Genomic DNA, 25,342 nt, shown 5'->3' on the forward strand with positions numbered 1-25,342 from the left:
AGATAGGATAGCTGCTTATTTCCTTCACATCTGAAGGGTGTTCCACAGGGTGGGCGCCACCACCAAGAAGACCCTCTGTCTGGTTCCCTGTAACCTCACTTCTCGGAATGAGGGAACCGCCAGAAGTCCCTTGGAGCTGGACCTCAGTGTCTGGGCTGAACGATGGGGGTGGAGACGCTCCTTCAGGTATGCTGGGCCTTTGAGGCCGTTTAGGGCTTTCAAGGTCAGCACCAACACTTTGAATTGTGCTCGGAAACGTACTGGGAGCCAATGTAGGTCTTTCAAGACCGGTGTTATATGGTCTCGGCGGCCGCCCCCAGTCACCAGTCTAGCTGCCGCATTCTGGATTAGTTGTAGTTTCCGGGTCACCTTCAAAGGTAGCCCCATGTAGAGTGCATTGCAGCAGTCCAAGCGGGAGATAACCAGAGCATGCACCACTCTGGCAAGACAGTCCGCAGGCAGGTAGGGTCTCAGCCTGCGTACCAGGTGGAGCTGGTAGACAGCTGCCCTGGATACAGAATTGACCTGCGCCTCCATGGACAGCTGTGAGTCCAAAATGACTCCCAGGCTGCGCACCTGGTCCTTCAGGGGCACAGTTGCCCCATTCAGGACCAGGGAGTCCCCCACACCCACCAGCCTCCTGTCCCCCCAAAACAGTACTTCTGTCTTGTCAGGATTCAACCTCAATCTGTTAGCCACCATCCATCCTCCAACCACCTCCAGACACTCACACAGGACCTTCACCGCCTTCACTGGTTCTGATTTAAGGAGAGGTAGAGCTGGGTGTCCATCTGCATATTGATGAACACCCAGTCCAAACCCCCTGATGATCTCTCCCAGCAGCTTCATATAGATATTAATGGATGGAGTTTGAATGACCGCTAAAGCACTCTGGGAATTGTAGCTCAGCACCTGTAACAAAACTACAGTTCCCAGGATTCGATGGGGGGTGGCGGGATCCATAGCTCTTGAATGTTGTATAACATTGCTTCGAATGTCCTTTGGCCAAAGTTAGCGGCCACCCCAACAGCTTGTGGTAGGGAATTGCACCAGTTAACATTGTGTGTGTACAGGTGAAACTTGGAAAATTAGAATATTGTGGAAAAGTAATTGATGCAAAAGGGGCCCAAACCAAGTACTGAGTACATATGCATGCTTCTACTTCTCAGAGGTCCAATATTGCTCCAATATTGCTCTATTTGTGATCCTTGTTTTGCTGATTTCATTTAATATTCTAATTTTCTGAGATTGCCAATTTGGGGTTTTCATTAGCTGTACGCCATGATCATCACAATTATAACAAATAAAGGCTTGACATATCTCACTTTGCATCTCATGAGTCTATCTCACATATTAGTTTCGCCTTTTAAGTTGAATTACTGAAATAAATGAACTTTTCCACGATATTCTAATTATCCGAGTTTCACCTGTAGATTTGTGTGTGTGTGAACAAGTTCTGCTTTTTGTCTCCCTTTACTCTTCCAACACTGATCTTCACTGGATGACCCCAATGAATCTCAAAACTATGAGAGAAAAATACCTCTTTAGCCACTTTCACTGAACCATATTTTATGTCCCTCTGTCATGTTCCCCCTCCCCTTAAATGAATCTTTCCTAAGCCTCCATACACACTGTACATTGAAAGCACATAACTTCCGCCAAAGAATCTTGGGAACTGTAGTTCGATATGGGTGCTGGGAATTGTAGCTCTGTGAGGGGCAAATGACAGTTCCCACAATTTTTTTTTGGGGGGGGGGCATGTGCCTTAAATGTATTTAGCTTTTAACATTGTTTAACATAGCTTTTAACGATGTTAAGAGATTTAGGTATTTGAGGTAATAATTTTGTGTGTGTTTAGTTTATTGTCTTTGTTGTGTGTTTTTGCTTTTTCTTGTGTGAAAAATGTGGAAAATCAATAAAAAGATTTGGGGAAAAAACGTATTTAGCTTCAGCTAAAAAGTGCCAAATGTTATCATCTTTCCTCAGGGAGGAGTCGCTTCCAGCCCCTTGATCAATTTGTAGCTCTGTACCATCCCAGCTCTGTGATATCTGAACCCTTCCCAGCTCTGTAATATCCTTATTGAAGTGCGGCAACCGGAATGATACCGTTTCCGAGACTGTCCTGTTCTTGAGACCCTCCTTCCGAATACCAAACCGACCCTCTAGAAACACAGGACAGAGCTTCCTCGAGCGTCGGGGGCCAATAAATAGTGAAATCTACCTCCCCTGTCAGAGACAGTGCTTCTGAAAATCAGTTGCTGTCTCAGAGGGAGAGACAGACCAGTTCTGTCAGGTGCCTTCTGTCCCTGAACTGTGGCGGCTGCCCTTTATAAGAACGGTTGTTTTAAGAATCAGGGACCAAGTTTGATTTGTTTTCCTCTTCCCTCCCTGTCCGTTTTTCCTTGCATGTCGTGGTTTCTCAGATTTTCAGGGACCCTCTTGTCTCTACTGACTGTGCATAAGCTGCTCTGGGACATAGCTGTCAACTTTTCCCTTTTCTTGCGAGGAATCCTATTTGGAATAAAGGAATTTCCCTTTAAAAAAGGGAAACATTGACAGCTATGCTCTGGGAACCTTGTTTGGGCCGAAGAGCGATGTATGAATGCTATAAAGCAGGCACGTCCAACAGGTCGATCGCGATCTACCGATTGCTTGTGGGGCGACCCTGAGCGATCATCCCAAGAAATGAAAAAAAAAACCACCTCAAGAACTTTGGTTCCCCTTAAAAAAAAGGAAATGTTAGAAAAAGTTTAAACTATGATATAGAAGAATATTAATAAGAAACTGTATTAAAAAAATGAATGCAAAATAGGACAATGGGTTTAGTCGAGTTTCTTTTACTGTTTTTTATTCTATATGTAATTAAGTTCTTTTTTCTTTTAGAATTCTTGTACTGTATGTTTGTTTTGTGTGTATTTTAAGATTGTTTTAAAAAACTTTATTAAGCAAGAAAATCAGCTCAGCAACTTTGCCTCCCCCCAAAAACAGCTCAGCAAGTTTGCCTGGCAAGGACAATGGGGAGATCGCAGCCAGGATTTGAGCACTGTGAGTAGATTGCTATCTTTTGGGAGTTGGATGTGCTGCTCTAAAGGAATAGTAAATACCGTATTTTTTGCTCTATAGGACGCACCAGACCATAAGATGCACCTAGTTTTTGGAGGAGGAAAACAAGAAAAAAAATATTCTGAATCTCAGAAGCCAGAACAACAAGAGGGATCGCTGCGCAGCGAAAGCAGCAATCCCTCTTGCTCTTCTGGCTTCTGGGGTAGCTGCGCAGCCTGCATTCACTCCATAAGACACACACACATTTCCCCTTACTTTTTAGGAGGGAAAAAGTGAGTCCTATAGAGCAAAAAATACGGTACATAAACTACGGGAACTGGGAAAGCATTAAGGATGGGACTGAGGCGGGCAGTGCCCGAATCGGCAAAAAAAAGGAGCGTCACACTGCGGTTGTTCTTTTAAAACACAGAACGGTTTATTCGGAGTCACGATGGGGGAGAGAAGGAAAGAATGGGAAGGGGTCGGGTCTCGGACCACAACGAGACGCGGCCGGTCCCATCCCTGAGCAGTAGGAAGACAGCGTTGAGAAAGGCACCTCGGAAACTCCAAATAAAAAGACTTTTAAGAAATATTAACATTGCTCCTCCTGCCCAGTGAGGAGGCTTTTCCTGAAGACGCAAGGCCTGCTTCCGGTCAGCTTTTCCCAGACAAACTCTCCCCCAAAGGGAGCCAGACTGCAGCCGCACGCCTCCCAATTCCTCTCAGCGCCGGCAAAGGCCGCCTACTTCCTTCGGCGTGGGATTTGGGGCCCCAGAGGCTCCTGATCCATCAGAATCTGTAGCAGGTTGGAAACAAAAGGGAAGGGAGGTTAGGTAAAGGAGCCCCTAAGTTGTGGGGCTCTCTCCCCACAGAGGTGGGTCTGGAAACTTGGCGACGCAGGGCTCACCCTATCCTGGCACCCAAGTTCTTTGCCCTGGCCTTTGGCGCTTTAGATGTACCGGGTTCGAGTTCATGGCATAACGATTAGTATCTAAAGTCGATTGGGACCGGTTTCCCTCTGAGATTGCCGAACCCCAATATTCCCACTAAACGGCTTCGATCTGCAGAACCGGCAAGTGCCACACAATACCCGCTCCTCGTTTGTAAGAAATCGATTTCATGTGTGGCAGCTGGAACTCCCTGCCTGTTGACATTTCTGCACTGCAGCGGGGTGGACTAGATGACCCCCCGGGTCCCTTCCCAACTCTTAATTTTTTTGGGGGGGAGGGAGGTAATTCTAATATATTTTTATGAAAGATTTATTGGTTTACAAAAGTATGTGCAATGTCTCTTTTTTCAAGTTACATTTTTTACAGATCAGTTTCGTTTGTTGAGACATTAGTGTTACGTTAGGAAGAGAAGGGGGAATGAGGTGGAGGGGGGAATTGTGGGGTGGCCATGCTTCTATTCTACTTAGTGTAGTTTTGCGTCAGCATCACTTGTGTGGGTTCTCTTTACTATTTGCTCGTTTTCCTTTGGTGCTGAGAGAGGCTGGAATTGGCCAAGGGTGTGGTTGGCTGTCTTTGTTCGGCTGTACTGAAATTTGTTCTCATGTGCGAGTGGGGTGTGTGTGTGTGTGTTATTGGATCAGGTTAGACCAGGGGTCTGCAACCTGCGGCTTCGGAGCTGCATGTGGCTCTTTTACACCTTTGCCGCGGCTCCGGGGCGGATACTAGCGAGGGGAGGAGGCGCATTGTGCGCCCCGACACTCCCCACTGTGGCGGGCGCTGTACTGGCTGTGACGTCGCATAGGGGCGGTGCGTGCGTTAGTCACGCACCGTCCCGATGTCACCTTCCCGCCCGCTGTCAGATCGCGGCTCCGGAGATATATTTGTTTTAAATGTCGCAATGGTTTTGCGGCTCCCAGTTTTTTCCCCCCTTCGGAAACGGGTCCAAGTGGCTCTTTTTGTCTTAAAGGTTGCAGACCCCTGGGTTAGACAGACTGATTTGAATGCTGTTGGTAGGTTCTTGTTGTTGTCTTGTTGGCCAGCTCTACATTTCTGTAAGTCTATGACATCACGAAGACGCCATCACTGTGTTACTTTCTCAGCGCCTGCTAAAAAACTTTTTGTTTACAAGTACAAATCTGTTAGTGAGCACTTTATGGCAATTTGGAAGTTGAGTGAATCCAATGTGAGCCCCCAAATATGTAGGCGATCCTGACAAGCTACCTCTTGTATTATCCCAGAACTTCTCTCTTAGTGCAAAAGAGGTGGGAGCAGCCTTCTTCGGTGGGGGGGGGGGGGGACCTATATTAAAACCCAAGAGATGCAGCCCCCACACCTAGGAGCATTTTGTTCCATTCAGGTAGGCAAGATGTTGATGCAAACTAGGTTGCATTGACACCGGAAATTCAATTCTCCCTGCCAGCAAGTTTTCACAGTATTCAAAAAGAAAGTATGTGTTTATACATTCTATACATTCCATTCCGATCCTTACAGTCAAGAAAAGAAGTGCTTCTTGGAGGTGGAGAAGATACTTTAGATAACCGGAGTATCATTTAAAACTATTGGAACCTTTTCCTTTTCATCTTAAGATTGTACAAAGAGAACATTGCTTAAGATCTCCTAAATGGACACGCAGCACAGATTTTGCAAAAGCCTCAGTCAGGTATAATATGACAGTGTAGCCAAATTCGAAAGCGAAGGAGGTATGATGGTTAAACTTCCATTTAAGATAAAGTAAAATAAAACTGCACCAGATTTTTTTTTGCAAAGGATAACGAGGGTTTAAGATGACTATAAACTGGGATTTCTGCCAAGAGAAAACAACTGAGAAGAGTGTTTTCCTGCTGGTAAAAAACTTTTTGTTTAGACTAGCCTACCTAGACACGTAAGGGATGCGGGTGGCGCTGTGGGCTAAACCACAGAGCCTAGGACTTTCTGATCAGAAGGTCGGCGGTTTGAATCCCCGCGACGGGGTGAGCTCCCGTTGCTCGGTCCCTGCTCCTGCCCACCTAGCAGTTCGAAAGCACCTCAAAGTGCAAGTAGATAAATAGGTACCGCTCCGGCGGGAAGGTAAACGGCGTTTCCGTGCGCTGCTCTGGTTCGCCAGAAGCGGCTTAGTCATGCTGGCCACATGACCCGGAAGCTGTACGCCGGCTCCCTCGGCCAATAAAGTGAGATGAGCGCCACAACCCCAGAGTCGTCTGCGACTGGACCTAACGGTTAGGGGTCCCTTTACCTTTTACCTAGACATAGAATGCTTAAGTGTGTTTTAATGTGCTTTTACCTTATCATGGATCTTATTTATTTATTTGGAATATATTAAATAGTTGGCTCATAATTATTTTTTACTGATCATTTTATTCTTTTTCTCAATGGCACTGAGGTTTATATTCTTTTTATATCCCTGAGATTAAGAGTCTACCGACTGAGCTGGAACAGTCTCCCTCGGGATGTGGTGGACTCTTGTTCCGTGGAGGTTTTCAATTAATAATAACAATTAATGAAACCATATCAATTCTTATTTTCATTTATACTCTATACCCCACCCATCTGGTTAGGTTTCCCCAGCCTCTCTGGGCGGCTCCCAACAGAATATTAAAAACACGATAAAACATCAAACATTAAAAGCTTCCCTAAACAGGGCTGCCTTCAGATGTTTTTAAGCAGAGGTCGGACGGCCATCTGCCATGGATGATCTACAGTGGTACCTCTGGTTAAGAACTTAATTCATTCCAGAGGTCTGTTCTTAACCTGAAACTGTTCTTAACCTGAAGCACCACTTTAGCTAATGGGGCCTCCTGCTGCTGCCCCGCCACCGGAGCACGATTTCTGTTCTCATCCTGAAGCAAAGTTCTTAACCCGAGGTACTATTTCTGGGTTAGCGGAGTCTGTGACCTGAAGCGTATGTAACCCGAGGTACCACTGTAGTAGACATTCCTGCACTGCAAGGGGTTGGCCTAGAATAACCTGGACGTCCCTTCGAACCCTATAATTCTGATAATCAAGTGGGATATAATTTTACAAATACAGTGGTACCTCGGGTTGCATACGCTTCAGGTTACATACGCTTCAGGTTACATACGCTTCAAGTTACACACTCCGCTAACCCGGAAATAGTGCTTCAGGTTAAGAACTTTGCTTCAGGATAAGAACAGAAATTGTGCTCTTGCGGCGCGGCAGTAGCAGGAGGCCCCATTAGCTAAAGTGGTGCTTCAGGTTAAGAACAGTTTCAGGTTAAGAACGGACCTCCGGAACGAATTAAGTACTTAACCTGAGGTACCACTGTAATAAAAATGAGTCAGTTACAGCAAGAAAGGAACTCTCAAGCTTTTCCCAGCACAAACTCCAGGGATCTCCACCCCTCCCAGCCTCAGATAATTTCCTTTCACCTTGACCAAACGCCCTCGATAAGCTTCGTCATCCTCGGCCGGCGCCCGAGGTGGCAGGATCGCAGCAGGGGAGTGTCGCCGGCAGACATTCTCTACTTCTTGCAAGGTGTAGAGGACGGCTGGGTCCAGGGAGTGGCTGTTGATGAGGCTGACCAGGTACTCCTTGTAATGAGCCCTAGGAGCAGGGGGGACATCAATCAGTGTGGCGCTCCTGCCACCTTAACGCCGCACAATAAATCGGCCCCTTTCTCTCTGCCACACCACCCCTCCGTGTCCACACACCCCAAGTCTCTCGGCGATCACGTAACACGGGAACTGGGAACGTCAATGCTTACGATCTTCTCTATTTGGCCCTGAGAACTCCCCCCCCAGGTCACACCGCCTCACTTTGGGCCCAAAATGTGAATTAATCTGTCCGTGGGACTGTGGCAAGTCCTCTCACTTGTCCAGACGGAGGATAAGAGAGGGACGTTGTTGGCATCCGTCTGTCTCGAGAGACAATGGAGTATGCCTCCAGGGGTGAAGTCAAAATAATAATAATAATAATAATAATAATAATAATAATAATAATAAATTTATTTATACCCCACCCTCGCCAGCCAATACTGGGCTCAGGGCGGCTAATACCAGATATAAAAACAATTACCGTATTTTTTGCTCTATAAGACTCACTTTTTCCCTCCTAAAAAGTAAGGGGAAATGTGTGTGCGTCTTATGGAGCGAATGCAGGCTGCGCAGCTATCCCAGAAGCCAGAACAGCAAGAGGGATTGCTGCTTTCACTGCGCAGCGATCCCTCTTGCTGTTCTGGCTTCTGAGATTCAGAATATTTTTTTTCTTGTCTTCCTCCTCCAAAAACTAGGTGCGTCTTGTGGTCTGGTGCATCTTATAGAGCGAAAAATACGGTAATTAAAATACAACTTAAAAACAACTTAAAAGGCTGCGTTAGCAGCAACAAAGTGACCTCCTTGGGGCGCAAGCCTGGGCAGTGTGTCTGGAGGACCTGGGCTGCCAGATGAGAAGGCCCTGCTCTTGGCTTGGCTGATGTGGACCAAAGGAAAACAGAGCAAGACGTCTGGCACCAGATTGGCTGCAGGAGTTGCCGGAATGAGACGTACAAGGAGCCATCCAACCATCTTTGGGACTCCACTCCTAATTTGTGCAGCGTTTACTCCTGAGCCTTTTCTTCTCCCAAAGATATCCCACAAGACAGCGGAGGTTTAGGATCAGAGCCTTCCTTCTCCTAGATAAACTACCTTCCCAGATGGACGAGTCCCATCTGCCCCTCACTTTCCTCTACATCAGGCTTCCTCAACCTCGGCCCTCCAGCTGCTTTGAGACTACAATTCCCATCATCCCTGACCACTGGTCCTGCTAGCTAAGGATGATGGGAGTTGTAGGCCAAAAAACATCTGGAGGGCCGAGGCTGAGGAAGCCTGCTGTATGTGCAGAAACGGCCATCTTGACCGTTAGACCCAATCTCCCAGAGCCTGTCTTTGCGTGCAGGGGAAGCCCCTAACTCCCCGAGGGTTTGAGACCCACCGGCTCCCCACATCTGGTTTAGCTGGCCAGTCGAAGCCGTTCCAGGGGTGCGGCCGCTGTCGCATCCTGATAGCTTCTAGGAGCCACAGGTGAGAGCCGAGAGCAGGGTGAGGACCAAAGGTGGACAAAATATCCCAAAAGGAGCACCATGTGTCCCCCCCACTAGAGGGACTACCCCCCCAACACCCCACACATTCCCAGAGAGGGATGTGCAACTACAGAAACCAGCCTACACTTTCCCACAAATACGGCGTCACTCACTGGCAAAGGCCAGCGTAGCCAGCTTGGGTTTCTTTCCCGCACGGCTCGTCCTTCAGCCCGTTCATGGTCTCCTTCTGCTCCATCACACGACATCCGCCTGAAATTCGAGGAGGGGGAAGACGGTATCGCCGTATTAAGTTTGTTTGTCCATCCCTGCCATTTCGCAGAAATAACCAAGGGGGCTTACACCGAAAACAACGTGTAAGCGATACAGGAGAAAATGAGATTCAGGAGTTAAAAAAAAACAAAAAGAACCCCAAACTAAGAAGCAAAATATAACGGGAGTTAAAAACTCACACCAAGAGAAAACTAATAATAATAATAATAATAATAATAGTTTTTATTTATATCCCGCCCTCCCCAGCCGAAGCCGGGCTCAGAGTGGCTAACAACAATGAAAGTAACACAGTTTACATAAAATCAATTAATTGAAGTGCATTCTAAAATCAATTCAAAATCAAATCAATGGCAACCATTGGGCTAGAGTTCTGTAAGGATCACCAAAGGAGGGGGTCAGACTGTGCCTTGGCCAAAGGCCTGGTGGAACAGCTCCGTCTTGCAGGCCCTGCGGAAAGATGTCAAGTCCTTCAGGGCCCTAGTCTCTTGTGAAAGAGCGTTCCACCAGATCGGGGCCACGGCCGAAAAAGCCCTGGCTCTGGTTGAGGCCAGCCTAACCTCCCTGTGGCCCAGGACCTCCAAGATGTTTTTATTTGAAGATCGTAAAGTCCTCCGTGGGACATACCAGTTAAAAACAAAGGTTCTGAAAAACCCGGCTTAAATAAAACTGCCCTCGCTGCTCGTCCAAAAGTAGGGCTATACCCAATTTAAGTACTGTTTTATTTATTTCGAAGCGTTATAAAGCGCTCAGTATTTTTAAAATGTTTCTAATTTTTGTGGTTCATACAACTTTTGAGGAGTTTGGGATCCCCAACAATGAACTCTTAGCACCCTAAAAACACAAAATCCTACAAATCCCAGGATCCTCAGCGTGGAAGCCATGACGGTTAAGCTCGTCTTTGTGACACAAAGACGGACCGTTAAAAGAGGAAAGGAAAGGCCGTCCGCCACACAGGAAACCACTTCCCTCCTTGACGTGCCACATTACCCAAAAACCTTTGCAACCCCCCCCCCAGCAAATTAGGTTATCAAAAAATCTATTGATCAGCAAGTTAGGACAGGGAACGGAGACATGCTCTCGGCAAGTCAGGCTTCCCTATGAGTCAGAGAAACTATAGAGTTGGAAGGGACCCCTGGCGGCTATCTAGTCCAACCGCCCGCAACGCAGGAGCCCTTTAGCACTCACCTCCCGGGGTAGCGCGGGTCCCGGCCGGAGGATCTGTGTTGAACACGATGTTGTTGTCCTGGGATGGGGAGATGTCAAGCGTGAACACCAAAGGGACACCTCGCGCGGCCTTCGCCACCCACAAATATTCCCCCCGCCCTCTGCTTCTCCCTCCTGCGCCCTACCCATCATGCCTTGCTCTTACACCGACCTGTAAGAGGCGCTGCAGGCGAGGCACGTCCCAGTCGCGGAGGTAGAAGAGGCAGTCGCGAGGGTGGTGGCCGTGGAGGGACCGCCTTATAGGGCACTCGGCGATGGGGCATTTCTGCTGGAGACGGGAGGGCGAGAGAAAGCGAGTTGTTGAGACACCCTAAGATGTTTCCTTCACCCTGGTCCTCTAACAAGGACGAGCGTTTGGGTCCAGGGGATCGGCAACCATAAGCCCGTGAGCCGAATCCGGCCTCCTGTCAAGCGCCGCCTGCTTTCCCCCCAGTTGGCAGCCCCTCGACAGGCGCCCTTCGGCGCTCCCTTACGTTCATGGCATAGAATGCGCTGTAGCAGCCGCTGCAGAAGTGATGTCTGCACTGGGAGCACTGGAAATGCATGCAGCCTCCGCGGGCCAAAGCGTAGGAGAACTTGCATTTCGGACACGCTGGAAGGAGGGAGAGAGGGAAGGAGGAGGGTTAGGAGGAAGAGAGAAATGGAGGAGATTTGCTGCTCTCGTCCCTTCTGCTGAGGGTCGCCACAATTATGATGTCTTTTATCGAGGACTAGACACGGGTGACGCTGTGGGTTAAACCACAGAGCCTAGGACTTGCCGATCTGAAGGTCGGCGGTTCGAATCCCCGTGATGGGGTGAGCTCCCGTTGCTCGGTCCCTGCTCCTGCCAACCTAGCAGTTCGAAAGCACGTCAAAGTGAAAGTAGATAAATAGGTACCGCTCCAGCGGGAAGGTAAACGGCGTTTCCGTGCGCTGCTCTGGTTCGCCAGAAGCGGCTTAGTCATGCTGGCCACATGACCCGGAAGCTGTACGCCGGCTCCCTCGGCCAATAAAGCGAGATGAGCGCCGCAACCCCGGAGTCGGCCACGACTAGACCTAATTCGCTTTATTAGACTTTATTCGCTCTCCTTCTGCCAGCCGGCGGGTTTTTTGGGCGATAACGAAAGGCTCTGCCCCTGCCAGGACGCAGCAACCAAAACTCTTAATCCCAGGGTTGTGGGTTCAAGTCCCACGTTGGGCAAAGGATTCCTGAATCGCAAGGGGTTGGGCTAGATGACCCACACGGTCCCTTCCGATTCTATGATTCTGATCTACTGATACATGCCACTCCGATCTCCAAGCGGTGGGAGACTCTAGGGCTTCCTAGTGCTTTGGTTTCCTCAGAATGAAGGAATCCTGCCCACAGCTGCCCCTGGGTGGGCTTGAACCGCCAACCTTCTGGTAAACAGGAACCCTTACCAATTCCATTCTCCTGCAGGTAGACCGCCAAGCCCTGGGCCTGGTACTCGGGGTCGTTGGTCCGCTTCCACTCCAGGAAGTCGTCGCAAGTTAGGCCTTGGTGCTGAGGCTCCCACTGGCCCGGGAAAGGGGAAAAGAGGAGAAAGAATTGAGGAGGGCGCCAACATTTGCCCTCTCTTCCTTAATAACAATAAATAACATTTTATTTATATCCCGCCCTCCCCAGCCAAAGCTGGGCTCAGAGCGGCTAACAGCAATAAAAGTAACACAGCATTCTAAAATCAATTCAGAATCAAATTAATGGCAACCACTGGGCTAGAGTTCTATGAGGATTACAGAAGGAGAGAGGGGATCAGACTGTGCCCTGGCCAAAGGCCTGGTGGAACAGCTCCGTCTTGCAGGCCCTGCGGAAAGATGTCAAGTCCCGCAGGGCCCTAGTCTCTTGTGACAGAGCGTTCCACCAGATCGGGGCCACAGCCGAAAAAGCCCTGGCTCTGGCTGAGGCCAGCCTAACCTCCCTGTGGCCCGGGACCTCCAAGATGTTTTTGTTTGAAGACCGTAAGGTCCTCCGTGGGACGTACCAGGAGAGGCGGTCCTGTAGGTACGAGGGTCCTAGGCCATATAGGGCTTTAAAGGTCAAAACCAGCACCTTAAACCTGATCCTGTACTCCACCGGGAGCCAGTGCCGCTGGTATAGCACCGGGTGAATGTGATCCTGCGGCAAGGACCCCATAAGGAGTCTCGCCGCGGCATTCTGCACCCGCTGGAGTTTCTGGGTCAGTCTCAAGGGCAGCCCCACGTAGAGTGAGAAGCAAAGGAGATAAAAGGGGGGCTGGGCAGGCACTGGGTTCATCTCCAGAAGCCTCTCCTCCTCCTCCAGCTGCCATCGCAAGGAAGGGCCTTCTCGGTGGTGGCACCCCTGCAAAGGATATCCTCTCCACAGGACCCTCAGTATGGCAATACCTTTTCAGCACCAGTTTGCAATCTGTGTACAGTGGTGCCCCGCAAGACGAATGCCTCGCAAGACGGAAAACCCGCTAGATGAAAGGGTTTTCCGTTTCTGAGTTGCTTCGCAAGACGATTTTCCCTATGGGCTTGCTTCGCAAGACGAAACGTCTTGCTAGTCTTCCGATTTTTCCCCCGCTCCCCCCTACCTTTTTCTAAGCCGCTAAGCCGCTAATAGCCTTTTAGCAGCTAATCCGCTAAGCCTTTAATAGCCGCTAAACCGCTAATCCGCTAAGCTGCTAATAGGGTTGCTTCGCAAGACAAAAAAAACGCTAGACGAAGAGAATCACGGAACGGATTCTTTTCGTCTTGCGAGGCACCACTGTATTTATCAAGCAATCAGTTTCCCCAAGGACAGAATCGCAGCACTGTCACGCCGGCATGTGACCAAGAGACGGCGCCTAGCACAGGGCTGTGCAGAGACATTCAGTGGCCCTTGGGGGTTAAACTCGAGGAAGGAAGCAGAGGGAACCCCCATCCCTAAGGTACCCCCTGTTTAACTAACAATCAATGACACCAAGTGATGTTGCCCTCACTGATTACTGTGTTTGTGTATTTTGTGTGTGTGTGTGTGTGTGCGCACGCTATGTATTTTGAAACACTGTTTGCTGTCCGGGCATTTGGACACCTCAGAAGATGTGAGGCGTGATTGGTTTGGGAGGTCAAAGAGAAGGTTTCCATCTACGCCTGGATACAACTGGCCGCCATCTTGAAACAAGATGGCGGCTCGAACTTTTCAAAATGGCACCGACTTTAACCCCTGATCTTTCTAAGTCTGGGCTTGGGCCAGGCAAAAGATACAGTCAGGCAAAGAATCATAGACACCGAGAGACAACAGGATTGCTCAAGGTGCCCCGACTATAAAATTGGAGAAATCGAGAGAGATATAGCCGCACCGGCAGCATATCTCTTCTTTCTCGTATCCAAAAATGCAAGAAGGGCTTTTACACTCGCCAGAAGCTCGGCTCTGCCCTTGCCGGTCCTGGAAGGATCCTTTAAAAAAGTCCCATGTGCTCAGAGACTTTGCGCCTGTTCATTGGGGGATACAGGAAGCCCAGAGCACTTGTTCTTTAGATGTCCCTTTTATGAAGAGGCACGTAGTGAGAACATTGAGCCCCTGCTGGTGAGGCTCACTGACCTCCCGGAAAAGCAAAAATTCGACCTTTTCCCTGTTAGGCAAAGATCATAAGACGACCAGGATGGTTGCCAGATTCTGTGTACAGATCTGTAGGCGCAGACCATCCCCCGACCCAAACTAGTTCGTTAAGAAAATCCCCAAACTCGGTTCCATGGGCAACTCTGGGTCATCTCTCTGCGGTAGCTTATCTTAAAGTTTTAAGTGTCTATACGCTTATTGCATTTATAAATTTTAAATTTACAGTGGTACCTCAGGTTAAGTACTTAATTCGTTCCAGAGGTCTGTTCTTAACCTGAAACTGTTCTTAACCTGAAGCATCACTTTAGCTAATGGGGCCTCCTGCTGCTGCTGCGACGCCGGAGCACGATTTCTGTTCTCATCCTGAAGCAAAGTTCTTAACCCGAGGTAATATTTCTGGGTTAGCGGAGTCTGTAACCTGAAGCGCCTGTAGCCTGAAGCGTATGTAACCCGAGGTACCACTGTATTGTTGTACATTGTCTTAAATGTTCGTTTTCCTTCTGGAATTGTACCCCCAAGTGTGTTTTATAAGCTGGTCTCCGACCGTAATAAATTATCTACCTACCTACCTACCTACCTACCTACCTACCTACCTACCTACCTAACCCCTGATCTCAACAATGGACTGGCTTCTTGGGTTTCTGGGAAGAACAAAGCAACAACGAGGCTTCGAGAGAGAGAGAGCGTGTTTGTGTGAGAGACATCTAGGGACCCAAATGGCTACCCCAAGGCTCCTCGCAAGACACAGCCGCTCCCAGCACGATGGCAGCCCCTTCGCTGCTCCACAACCACCCCGCAGGAAGCAGCCTCACCTACCTGACGCTTGCACTGGACGCAGAAGCTCTTGCGGCACTGCGGACATTTGGCCTCCAGTTGCTCAGACTCATAGATGAAGCCAAAGGAGCACTAGAGAGAGGAGGAAAAGAAAGGGAGGAGCGAAGGGGAGAAGCGATCGCAGGGCATCCTGGGCGTCCCTTCTCCTGACCCCAGGCTCTTAAAAGAGCCGGACGCTTGTCACAATTGAGGAGGAGGTGACAGGTGGGGAATAAACAAGCCTATTACAGTCATACCTCATGTTACGTTCTTTCAGGATACGCCTCGTGGCGATGCGGAATAATAATATAATAATAATTTATTATTTATACCCCGCCCACCTGGCTGGGTTTCCCCAGCCACTCTGGGCAGCTCCCAATCAAGTGTTAAAAACAGTACAGCGTTAAATATTAAAAACTTCCCTGAACAGGGCTGCCTTCAGATGTCTTTTAAAGATAAGATAGCTGCTTATTTCCTTCACATCTGAAGGGAGGGCGTTCCACAGGGCGGGTGCCACCACCAAGAAGGCCCTCTGTCTGGTTCCCTGTAACCTCACTTCTTGCAATGATGGAACTGCCAGAAGGCCCTTGGAGCTGGATCTCAGTGTCCGGGCAGAACGATGGGAGTGGAGACGCTCCTTCAGGTATACAGGACCGAGGCCGTTTAGGGCTTTCAAGGTCAGCACCAACACTTTGAATTGTGCTCGGAAACATACTGGGAGCCAATGCAGATCTCTCAGAACTGGTGTTATGTGGTCCCGGCGGCCGATCCCAGTCACCAGTCTAGCTGCCGCATTCTGGATTAATTGCACTTTCCGGGTCACCTTCAAAGGTAGCCCCAGGTAGAGCGCGTTGCAGTAGTTACTTCCGGGTTTCGCCGCTCGCACATGCGCAGAAGCGCAAAACGACGTCACGCGCATGCGCAGAAGCGGTGAATCGCAACCCGTACATGCGCAAACGCGCCACTGCGGGTTGCGTTCTTTTCATCTTGCGAACGGGCCTCCGGAATGGATCCCGCTCGCAACCAGAGGTACCACTGGAGTGAGAAGGGTCGTAGTTCTGGGGTAGAACAATCTGCTCTGCGCCCAGAATGTTCCGGGTTCAAATCCTGCCATCTCCAGGTAGGGCTGGGAGAAACTCCCTGACCCAAATCCTGGAGAGGTGCTGCCGGTCTGTGCAGGCAGTCCTGCGCTAGACGGCTCAAAGGCCTCGCTCGGAGTTAGGCAGTTTCTTGTAACTAAGAATAGCTGAGCACCTCATCTTCAGCACCGCAGAGGTGGGCGAGACCTAAATGCAGAAAAATGAACTCGCAGGGTGGGGAGGGGGACAGGTTTTCAGCGATTTCACCTCTCCCTTAAGGCACCTCCAAAGCCCCGCCTCATCTCCCAGTCGCGCTAGAGTGTGACCAAGGCGGCAGACTTTTTATATATGAATCACGTCGACTCGTTTCGAAGTCCAGACGAATCATCGTTTGTCTTTCGGGAGGAGGCCCCCTTTGCATCCAGCCTCTCCCTCCCTGATAAACTCTTCCCCTCCCCAAAACAGTCCTTTACTCACATGCGTGCACCACTGAAACTTGGAATCGCGCATGAGAACGCGCTCCATCAGCTTCTTGTTGAAGAGCTCATAGGTCTCGGGGTCCAGGCAACCACGCAGCTGTGGGGAGGTAAAGGAAGCAGAATATGGGAAAGAGACAAATGGTGTTTCCTTTTTTATTTTATTTTATGGGAGGGATAGAACAAACGGTCCCTTCAGGTGCAGTCAAGACCGGATACGAAACAGCAGGGCTGGCCTTGAAGACAACAGAGGCGGGGCTTGTTCGGCCACTGAGCTAAACTGTCCATCTTATAAAATACTGACTTTTATGAGGGTGTGGCATCCTTCCTTCCTTCCTTCCTGAAGTCCAAGATGCTCTCACCTAAAAATCTCTCTTCTGCATAGCTGTCATTTCCCTTTTTTTAAAGGGAAATTCCCTTATTCCGAATGGGATTCCTCGCAAGAAAAGGGAAAATCTGACAGCTATGCTTCTGTACATGTAACATGTTGGATTGGCTATACAATTTTTATTTCCTAGTTTGTGTTTACAGCCCTCCCTTTCTCTTCCTTTGGCCAACTTTTCTCCCCAATAAAATTCTTTCTGTTTTGACATTCAGTCTGTGTGGTCGGTAGTGAGGTGGATGGGCCTATGGTCTGATTCTGTACATGTAAACTACAGTGGTACCTCAGGTTACATACGCTTCAGGTTACAGACTCTGCTAACCCAGAAATATTACCTCGGGTTAAGAACTTTGCTTCAGGATGAGAACAGAAATTGTGCTCGGTCGGCGCTGCGGCAGCAGGAGGCCCCATTAGCTAAAGTGGTGCTTCAGGTTAAGAACAGTTTCAGGTTAAGAACGGACCTCCGGAACGAATTAAGTACTTAACCTGAGGTACCACTGTATTTTCCCCCTAGAGGTGGGCTGGAAGGAAGGTTCTTTGAAAACGGGGCTCAGGAACTCCCTTTCCTAGGTGGGCCCTAGAGGAGACCCTTACATGAAAAGGAGGGCTAGCAAGTAAGGAAAGGTCAGCCCTCCTCCAGTTCAATCTGCACTTTTCCTCCCTTCCTTGCTTTCCTTCCCGATTTCCCGAAATTAAAAGGGGCACTGAGGACCTGTTAAAAGGGACGTCGCCATTTGTTAAAACGCAGATTGCGTTTCTACGGAGATGCAGATGTTAGCACGGAGTGGAAAATTGGCATTTGGGGAATGTATCTAGGATGCCTGTTGTCTTTGTTCATGGAGTTTTCTTGGCAGGGATACTGGAGTGGCTTGCCGGTTCCTGCTCCAGCTGGACCATAAAGAAGGCTGATTGCCGAAGAATTGATGCTTTTGAATTCTGGTGCTGGAGGAGACTCTTGAGAGTCCCATGGACTGCAAGAAGATCAAACCTCTCCATTCTGAAGGAAATCAGCCCTGAGTGCTCACTGGAAGGACAGATCCTGAAGCTGAGGCTCCAAGATTTTGGCCACCTCATGAGAAGAGAAGACTCCCTGGAAAAGACCCTGATGTTGGGAAAGATGGAGGGCACAAGGAGAAGGGGACGACGGAGGACGAGATGGTGGGACAGTGTTCTCGAAGCTACCAGCATGAGTTTGACCAAACTGCGGGTGGCAGTGGAAGACAGGAGTGCCTGGTGTGCTCTGGTCCACGGGGTCACGAAGAGTCGGACACAACTAAACGACTCAACAACAACAACAATCCAGGATGTAGGAGCGTGCAGAGAGGACATGCCTGGATATCGAGGGTGGAGAAGTAGTTGATGAGCTCCCCTTCGTCGCTGATCTCAGGCTCGGAGCAGGCCGGACACACCAGGTCTGTGATGTGCTTCTCCTTCACGGCGATGGTGAAGTGCAGGGCAAAGCATTCCGGGCAAATCGTGCACTCGCACGACGTCAGCGACTGCATCTGAAAACACACACACAAGAACAGCCCGGCTGAGTGAGAGTCTACTGTGCGCATCCCACAAAGGTGAACGAAGGAAGACTCGGGACCGATGAAAGAAATTACTTCTTGACGCAAGTGTTTAGTTAAACTGCGGAACTCTCTGCCACAGGAGACAGGGGTGGCCACTGATTTGGACGGCTTTAAAAGAGGACTGGGCAAAAATCCTGGAGGGGAAGAGGGCTATTGATGGTGATTATCTACAGTGGCTGTGCTCTGACTCCACAGCTAGAGACAGGGCCGCATTTAGGTTTGATGAGGCCCTAAACTACTGAAGCGAATGGGGCCCTTTATATGTCCAGCTGTCCTTTGTCGACAACAAATTGTCACCGTTTTTGTGTGTTGAATATATGCTATATGCTCACTTACGGACCTCATAGGTTTCTAAAGCCATTTGCCCATGTTGCCATGCAAGCAGTCCATGCAGAATGTAGGCACCCTCTATATAGAAAGGAGCAAACCAGTGACTTTTTAAGGAGCAGACTAGCAGGCGGGGCCCATGACTTACATCATAGGAGCCTACACAACACAAAACACTGTTGCTGTATGTAGGTTTTATTTTACAGTGGAACCTCGAGTTGTGAACGTGATCCGTGCAGGAGGCACGTTCGCAACCCACACTGTTCGCAACCCGCAGCACCGCAACTGCGGACGCGCGGGTCGCGATTCAGCGCTTCTGCACATGCACAAAGCATGATTTAGTGCTTCTGCGCATGCGCCGAATCCCAGAAGTAACCCGCTCCAGTACTTACGGGTTTGGCGCGGTGCGCAACCCGAAATCACGTAACCTGAAGCGTCTGTAACCCGAGGTACCACTGTATTTGTTTTTTATCTTATATTTTGGAAATGTACATCCAGGTTATTTTTTCTTTACATTTTTTGGGGGCCCCAAGAGAGTGGGGCCCTAAGCTATAGCTTGTTTAGCTTATACGTAAATCTGGCATGGCCTGATCCTGCAGGCTCTTTTTATGTGCTTATGAGACTAATAAAGGTAAAGGTACCCCTGCCTATACGGGCCAGTCTTGACAGACTCTAGGGTTGTGTGCCCATCTCACTTAAGAGGCCGGGGGCCAGCGCTGTCCGGAGACACTTCCGAGTCACGTGGCCAGCGTGACAAGCTGCATCTGGCGAGCCAGAGCCGCACACGGAAACGCCGTTTACCTTCCCGCTAGTAAGCGGTCCCTATTTATCTACTTGCACCCGGGGGTGCTTTCGAACTGCTAGGTTGGCAGGCGCTGTGACCGAGCAACGGGAGCGCACCCCGCCGCGGGGATTCGAACCGCCGACCTGTCGATCGGCAAGTCCTAGGCGCTGAGGCTTTTACCCACAGCGCCACCCGCGTCCCCTATGAGACTATGACTCTTATGAGACTAATATTTAGCATTATTCACGGGCAATTTATACACTGCTTATGTTTAAACAAACCTCTAGCGGTTTACAGCACATGTTAAACAGGAAACAGTACCCCAAAAAGCCAGGGAATTTCTGCATTCTACAAAACACAACCGACAACTAAACAGAGCGCCATCCTCTTTCGGATAAAAATTACCCGCTGCACGCAAAAGCCAGTAGCAAAAATACAAAGAAAATTAATAACAAACATAGTAAAAAATTAAACGAAATATCCTCCGAGCCCCAGGAAGTAAAATACTGCAAATGAAAATTACCGTATTTTGCGCCCCATAGGACGCACTGCCCCATAAGACACACCTAGTTTTTTTGGGGGGGAAATAAAGAAAAAAAAAATATTTTCCCCCCAGGCGTGGGGCTGGCGCGGGGGAAGCCCGAGCTTCCCCCCGACCCAAGCCCCCAGAACAGGCCTTTGCCTGCAAGCCTTGCGAGCCCGGCGGGACCTCCCGCTGGTCGTGGAAGGCTTGCGGACACCTTCCCGAAGCACGGGGCGTCCTCCGGAGGGTGCCCCATGCTTCGGGATGCAGGCTGCCGCCCCAAGCCTCGCGCGCCTGGCGGGACATCCCGCCAGGCACGGGAGGCTTGCAGACACCTTCCCGAAGCACGGGGCGTCCTCTGGAGGGCGCCCCGTGCTCCGGGCTGCAGGCTGCTGCCCGTAAGCCTTGCGAGCCCGCGGGAACTCCCCCGGACTCGCAAGGCTTGCGGATAGCTTCCTGATGCCTGGAGAGCGAGAGGGGTCGGTGCGCACCGATGCCCCTTGCTCTCCAGGCTTCAGCGAAAGCCTGCATTCGCCCCATAGGACGCACACACATTTCCCCTTCATTTTTGGAGGTGAAAAACTGCGTCCTATAGGGCAAAAAATACGGTAACTAAACAGGACAAATTCGATGTCTTTAAGTAACGTGGCTGACAATTAAGACCCCCAACCCTCTCCAAAAGCATCAAAGAATTTCCCAGTTGCCCTACATAAGTCTATTATACCAGACTTAAACAGACCAATCCAATTAAAATTAAGTACTGCAGCTGCAACTGACACCCCCGCTCACTTGGCACAGGCAATGGGAGATCATCTCAGAGCAGATGATCCACACAAACAAAGGGGCAGCTTTTATTTCTGCAGAAATAAGAACGTCTCAGGCTAGTTGACCTGACCTTGACTAAAGAGAAACAGTTAACGCCAGACAGAATGTCCTGCCTCCACAGATAAGCAAGCTGGGAGGATTTCTAAAACTCAAGGTCTCCTAAACCAGAGCCAAATATAAAATCCCATTACATTCCAAAGACGCATACCAGAAAGTACAAATTAATCAGCAACCGAGGTTTTGAGAATGACTGTTTGATTTTTATCCCAATATGCTTTGTTTGCATTTGATCTCTTTTGATAGCTATTGCAAAAACTGCGCTACTTTGATGACATAAATGCAAGTTTAACCAAAATCTATTGCAGGCTGTTGCATTAATTATAACTAAGCTGGAACATAAGAGAGAGAAACGATAAGGCTTTACCTTACTGTTATAAAAGGATACACAAATTGCCAATATAAAGGTGAGGCTTTCTTTACGCTTGCATGACAGTAGATCTGGTAAGCCATCACAGTTTGAAGAACGATTCTTATATTTCACTGTATTTTGGAAAGTCTGTCTCTCTCTGTATCTGAACACCTCTTAAGGTACCATAACCAAATTTTGCATGGCGGTTCCTGAGATCAAGGAGGTTTTAGTTTATGCTAGGACACAACCGGACGCAAGATGCCGGAGTGAACCTTTGAAAACCACACCGATTTTTTTGGTCCCCAACCAGAGCCAGGCAGCAGGCTGCTATTAAGCCACAATTATGACAAGCTTTGCTATTAAGATGTAATCAAGGTTCTGATGCTCTGTGATTGTATACCAACTTTATTTTGTGCTCTGTATTTCAGACCCTGGAATACAGTGGTACCTTGGTTCTCAAACGCCAAAAACCTGGAAATAAGTCTTCCGGTTTTCGAACGTTTTTCAGAAGCCGAACGGCCAATGTGGCTGTTGGCTATTGTTTCCGGGGCACCTGCACCAATCAGAAGCTGAGCCTTGGTTTTTGGACATTTCGGAAGTCAAATGGACTTCCGGAACGGGTTAAGTTAGGTGCTTTTGTTTATGTTGTTTATTTTGTGTTTCTGCTTTTGAGGCTTTTTCAGTTTATTTGTTGTTGTGACTATGTGGAACCCAGTTCAGTTACGGATTGATTGATTGATTGATTGATTGATTGTGTGACTGCAGAAATGGATAAAAGCCTCTCATACAAACAATGACTATCATCAGTGCAGGTAAGAAATTTATTTATTTTTAATTTTTATTATCTACAATACAGTGGTACCTTGGGTTACAGACGCTTCAGGTTACAGACTCCGCTAACCCAGAAATAGTACCTCGGGTTAAGAACTTTGCTTCAGGATGAGAACAGGAATCATGCGGTGGCAGCAATAGGCCCCATTATCTAAGGTTAAGAACAGTTTCAGGTTAAGAACGGACCTCCAGAACGAATTAAGTTCTTAACCCGAGGTACCACTGTACTGTATTATTTATTTTATAGTACAGTACATTGATTATTGTACAGTACACCTTGCCAACAAAGGTCCGTATAGTTAAAGCCATGGTTTTCCCAGTAGTGATGTATGGAAGTGAGAGCTGGACCATCAAGAAGGCTGGTCGCCGAAGAATTGATGCTTTTGAATTATGGTGCTGGAGGAGACTCTTGAGAGTCCCATGGACTGCAAGAAGATCAAACGCATCCATTCTTAAGGAAATCAGCCCTGAGTGCTCACTGGAAGGACAGATCCTGAAGCTGAGGCTCCAAGACTTTGGCCCCCTCATGAGAAGAGAAGACTCCCTGGAGAAGACACTGATGCTTGGAAAGATGGAGGGCACAAGGAGAAGGGGGCGACAGAGGACGAGATGGTTGGATAGTGTTTTCGAGGTTACCAGCATGAGTTTGACCAAACTGCGGGAGGTAGTGGAGGACAGGAGTGCCTGGCGTGCTCTGGTCCAGTGGGTCACGAAGAGTCGGACACGACTAAACGACTAAACTGTTCAGTTTCTGTTTCAGTTTCTGTTAATTGGTTCTCGTGGGAAACTTGCAGATTCTAGCTTCGCACAATTAACTCAGGCTGGTGTCAATTTACTCTTGGCAGAAAGCCCAGGTCTGCTTGACCTAGAAACTACTCACTCTGATTGGTTAACGACCAGCACTCTGCTCTGTTATCAAGGGATTGCTAGCTCAGTTTGAGGTGAGGTGTTGTTAGGAGTAGAAGTGCTGTGTATGGTTTTGAGAGAGAGAGAAAGAGAGGGTTTATTTTGCTTTGATTTGTATGCAGAAACTCTGCTGGTTTTATTTTTCCTTTTTAATAAATCCTGTAAATAGTTATTCTGAGTCTAGCTGACTAGTCATTACTGCCGCAACTAGCTTCCTCGCTGTGCAGGAAAACTCTGCTACGTTTGGGCTAAAGCCAATAGGGCTATGCCTGACACTTCAAAGTTCCATGAGGTTATGGGTATTGTGCTGCCAGCCTGAGTTGCGGTGGTGTCAGCATCAACGGCGTTGGTTCCAGTAGTTCCAGAAGTTGTTGTTCCTGCTGGTGCAGCAGATGGACTCTGGCTGGTTCCTGACTGTGGTGAGCTGGTGACGCAGCGGACACAAGGACAACAGCTGCAGCGTGCGAGTGCTGGGTGCTGTAGTTCCTGTTTTCTCTCTCGGTGGTCGTGAGTAGCTGGTTCCGGGTTCCAGGGACATCGCTCTCAAGATGGCCTCACAACCAGTTCAGATGGCTTTTGAGCGTCTGAATGACTCCAATTACTTGCTGTGGTCGGAACGCATGCAGGCAGTGCTGCAGAGGGATCGTCTCTGGCAAGTGGTGAGTAAGTTTCCTGCGAAGCCTGATGATGAAGACCTCGATAAAGACCAAAGAGCAAGGGCCACAATTGTCTTGGGGCTGGAAGATTCCCAGTTGCCGTATGTGAGGGGAATCAAGACAGCTAGAGGTCTGTGGCAAGCACTTAAAGAACTCCATGTGCGTGAGACAGCGGTTTCCAAGCTGTTCATTCGCAAGGCATTGTACAAGGCAATGTTACAGCCTGGGGTTACAATGCAGGAACACCTACACAGTTTACAGTTAAAGTTTGCAGCGCTACAGGAAAGAGACTGTGCATTAGACCAGCAGGAGAAGGTGGCTATTATTTTGAGTTCTCTCCCGGAAAGCTGGGATAATTTAGTTTTGTCTCTAGAAGGCATGCAGGAGCATGATTTATCAGTCAGTTACGTTACTGGGCGTTTGATTGAAGAATGGCAGAAGAGGCAAGAAAGGTCGTTGGCTGCAGAGGCTTCTACAGGCGGGCGGTTTGGAAGGAGTTCTCATGCCGTGCCAGAGGTGGAGCGAAAGCAGCGTACCAGTGAGGAGTCAGCGTTTGCTGTTAGGCGTTGTTTCCGATGTGGGTCCTCAGCGCATCTAAAACGACAATGTCCGGAGTTGGTCAAGTCTCAGTTGCCGGTGCAGGAGCAGAGACGAGATCAGCAGCAGCAGCAGCGTAAAAAGAAATTCTTCAAACGAAAACAGTCGGCTCAGCTGGTGACCGGCGAGGTCAAGATTGCTGATGAGAAACAAGCGGTCTGGGTGGTCGATTCGGGAGCATCTCGCCACATCGTAAATTCAGATGAATTGTTTGTTTCCAAGAACTCAGCACAGCGCAGCCAGGTGGCTCTAGCAGACGGAAGTACTTCCGAAGTGATTTCGGGGGGTGCAGTTTTTGTTCCTTGTCTTCGTGAATGCCTGCAAAATGTACTTTGTGTGCCGTCATTAAGGAGCAATCTGATGTCTGTAGATTGTTTGCTAAAAGCTGGGTTTAAAGTGCATTTTGAAGGAGACAGTTGCATTATTAAGAAGGCTGGTGAGATTTTAGGCACTGCTAAGTCAGAGGGAGGCTTGTTTTGGCTTAAAGCAGGATCTCAAGTTGCAGCAGTAGTCAGTAAATCTCAGCCTGCAGTGAATAACAAAGCTATACATGACAACTGTGTGCACTTATTGCATAGGAAAATGGGGCATGCTTGCTGGAAAAGTGTACTAAAAATGTCTGAATTGGCTGATGGGGGTAATTTAAAGAGTTGTAACAAGTACCTTGATTGTAATGTTTGTAAAAAGGTTAAAACCCACAGAGTCTCTTACCCCAGAAGCGACAGAGTTAGTGAGGCACCGCTACAGCTGGTTCACATGGACGTAATTGGTCCATTTGCTGTAAGCAGGGGTGGATCGCGCTTTTCACTAACAATTGTGGATGACGCCACGCGTTACTCCTGGGTTTTCCCCATGAAGAATAAGGGTGACGTGTTCACTAAGTTTAAAGGCTGGGTGGCATCTGTGGAAAGATTTCTGTCCATTAAACTCAAAAGGATTCAGACGGACAGAGGTGGCGAATTTATGTCAAATGCCTTTAAAGATTGGTTACAAAAGCGTGGCATTGGGCATAGAAAAACGAACGTTTTTTCCCCAGAGGAGAATGGCGTTGCAGAGCGGAAAAACAGATCTTTACAAGAT

The 25,342-nt window shown here is 48.8% G+C and overlaps 1 protein-coding gene across 4 annotated transcripts in view; it reads right to left on the reverse strand.

The window, feature by feature from the left end:
* Positions 1-3,453: 3,453 nt before the first annotated feature.
* The window catches only part of RNF31 (ring finger protein 31), a 49,842-nt gene continuing 27,953 nt past the window's right edge, over positions 3,454-25,342 (reverse strand). For 3 of the 4 annotated variants that reach the window (XM_077916887.1, XM_077916886.1, XM_077916888.1), the window contains exons 13-22: positions 18,162-18,335; positions 16,450-16,548; positions 14,897-14,986; positions 11,920-12,034; positions 10,995-11,113; positions 10,673-10,789; positions 10,483-10,540; positions 9,180-9,276; positions 7,379-7,553; positions 3,454-3,838 (exon numbers count right to left, since the gene is read on the reverse strand). In XM_077916887.1, coding sequence (XP_077773013.1) covers positions 3,785-3,838; positions 7,379-7,553; positions 9,180-9,276; positions 10,483-10,540; positions 10,673-10,789; positions 10,995-11,113; positions 11,920-12,034; positions 14,897-14,986; positions 16,450-16,548; positions 18,162-18,335 — 1,098 coding nt within the window. In that variant the 3' untranslated portion in view covers positions 3,454-3,784. The remainder of the gene's footprint in view (positions 3,839-7,378; positions 7,554-9,179; positions 9,277-10,482; positions 10,541-10,672; positions 10,790-10,994; positions 11,114-11,919; positions 12,035-14,896; positions 14,987-16,449; positions 16,549-18,161; positions 18,336-25,342) is intronic. The other variant, XM_077916889.1, reaches the window with a different exon arrangement.

Source organism: Podarcis muralis, chromosome 13, assembly GCF_964188315.1.
Source record: "Podarcis muralis chromosome 13, rPodMur119.hap1.1, whole genome shotgun sequence".
NCBI lineage: Eukaryota > Metazoa > Chordata > Lepidosauria > Squamata > Lacertidae > Podarcis > Podarcis muralis.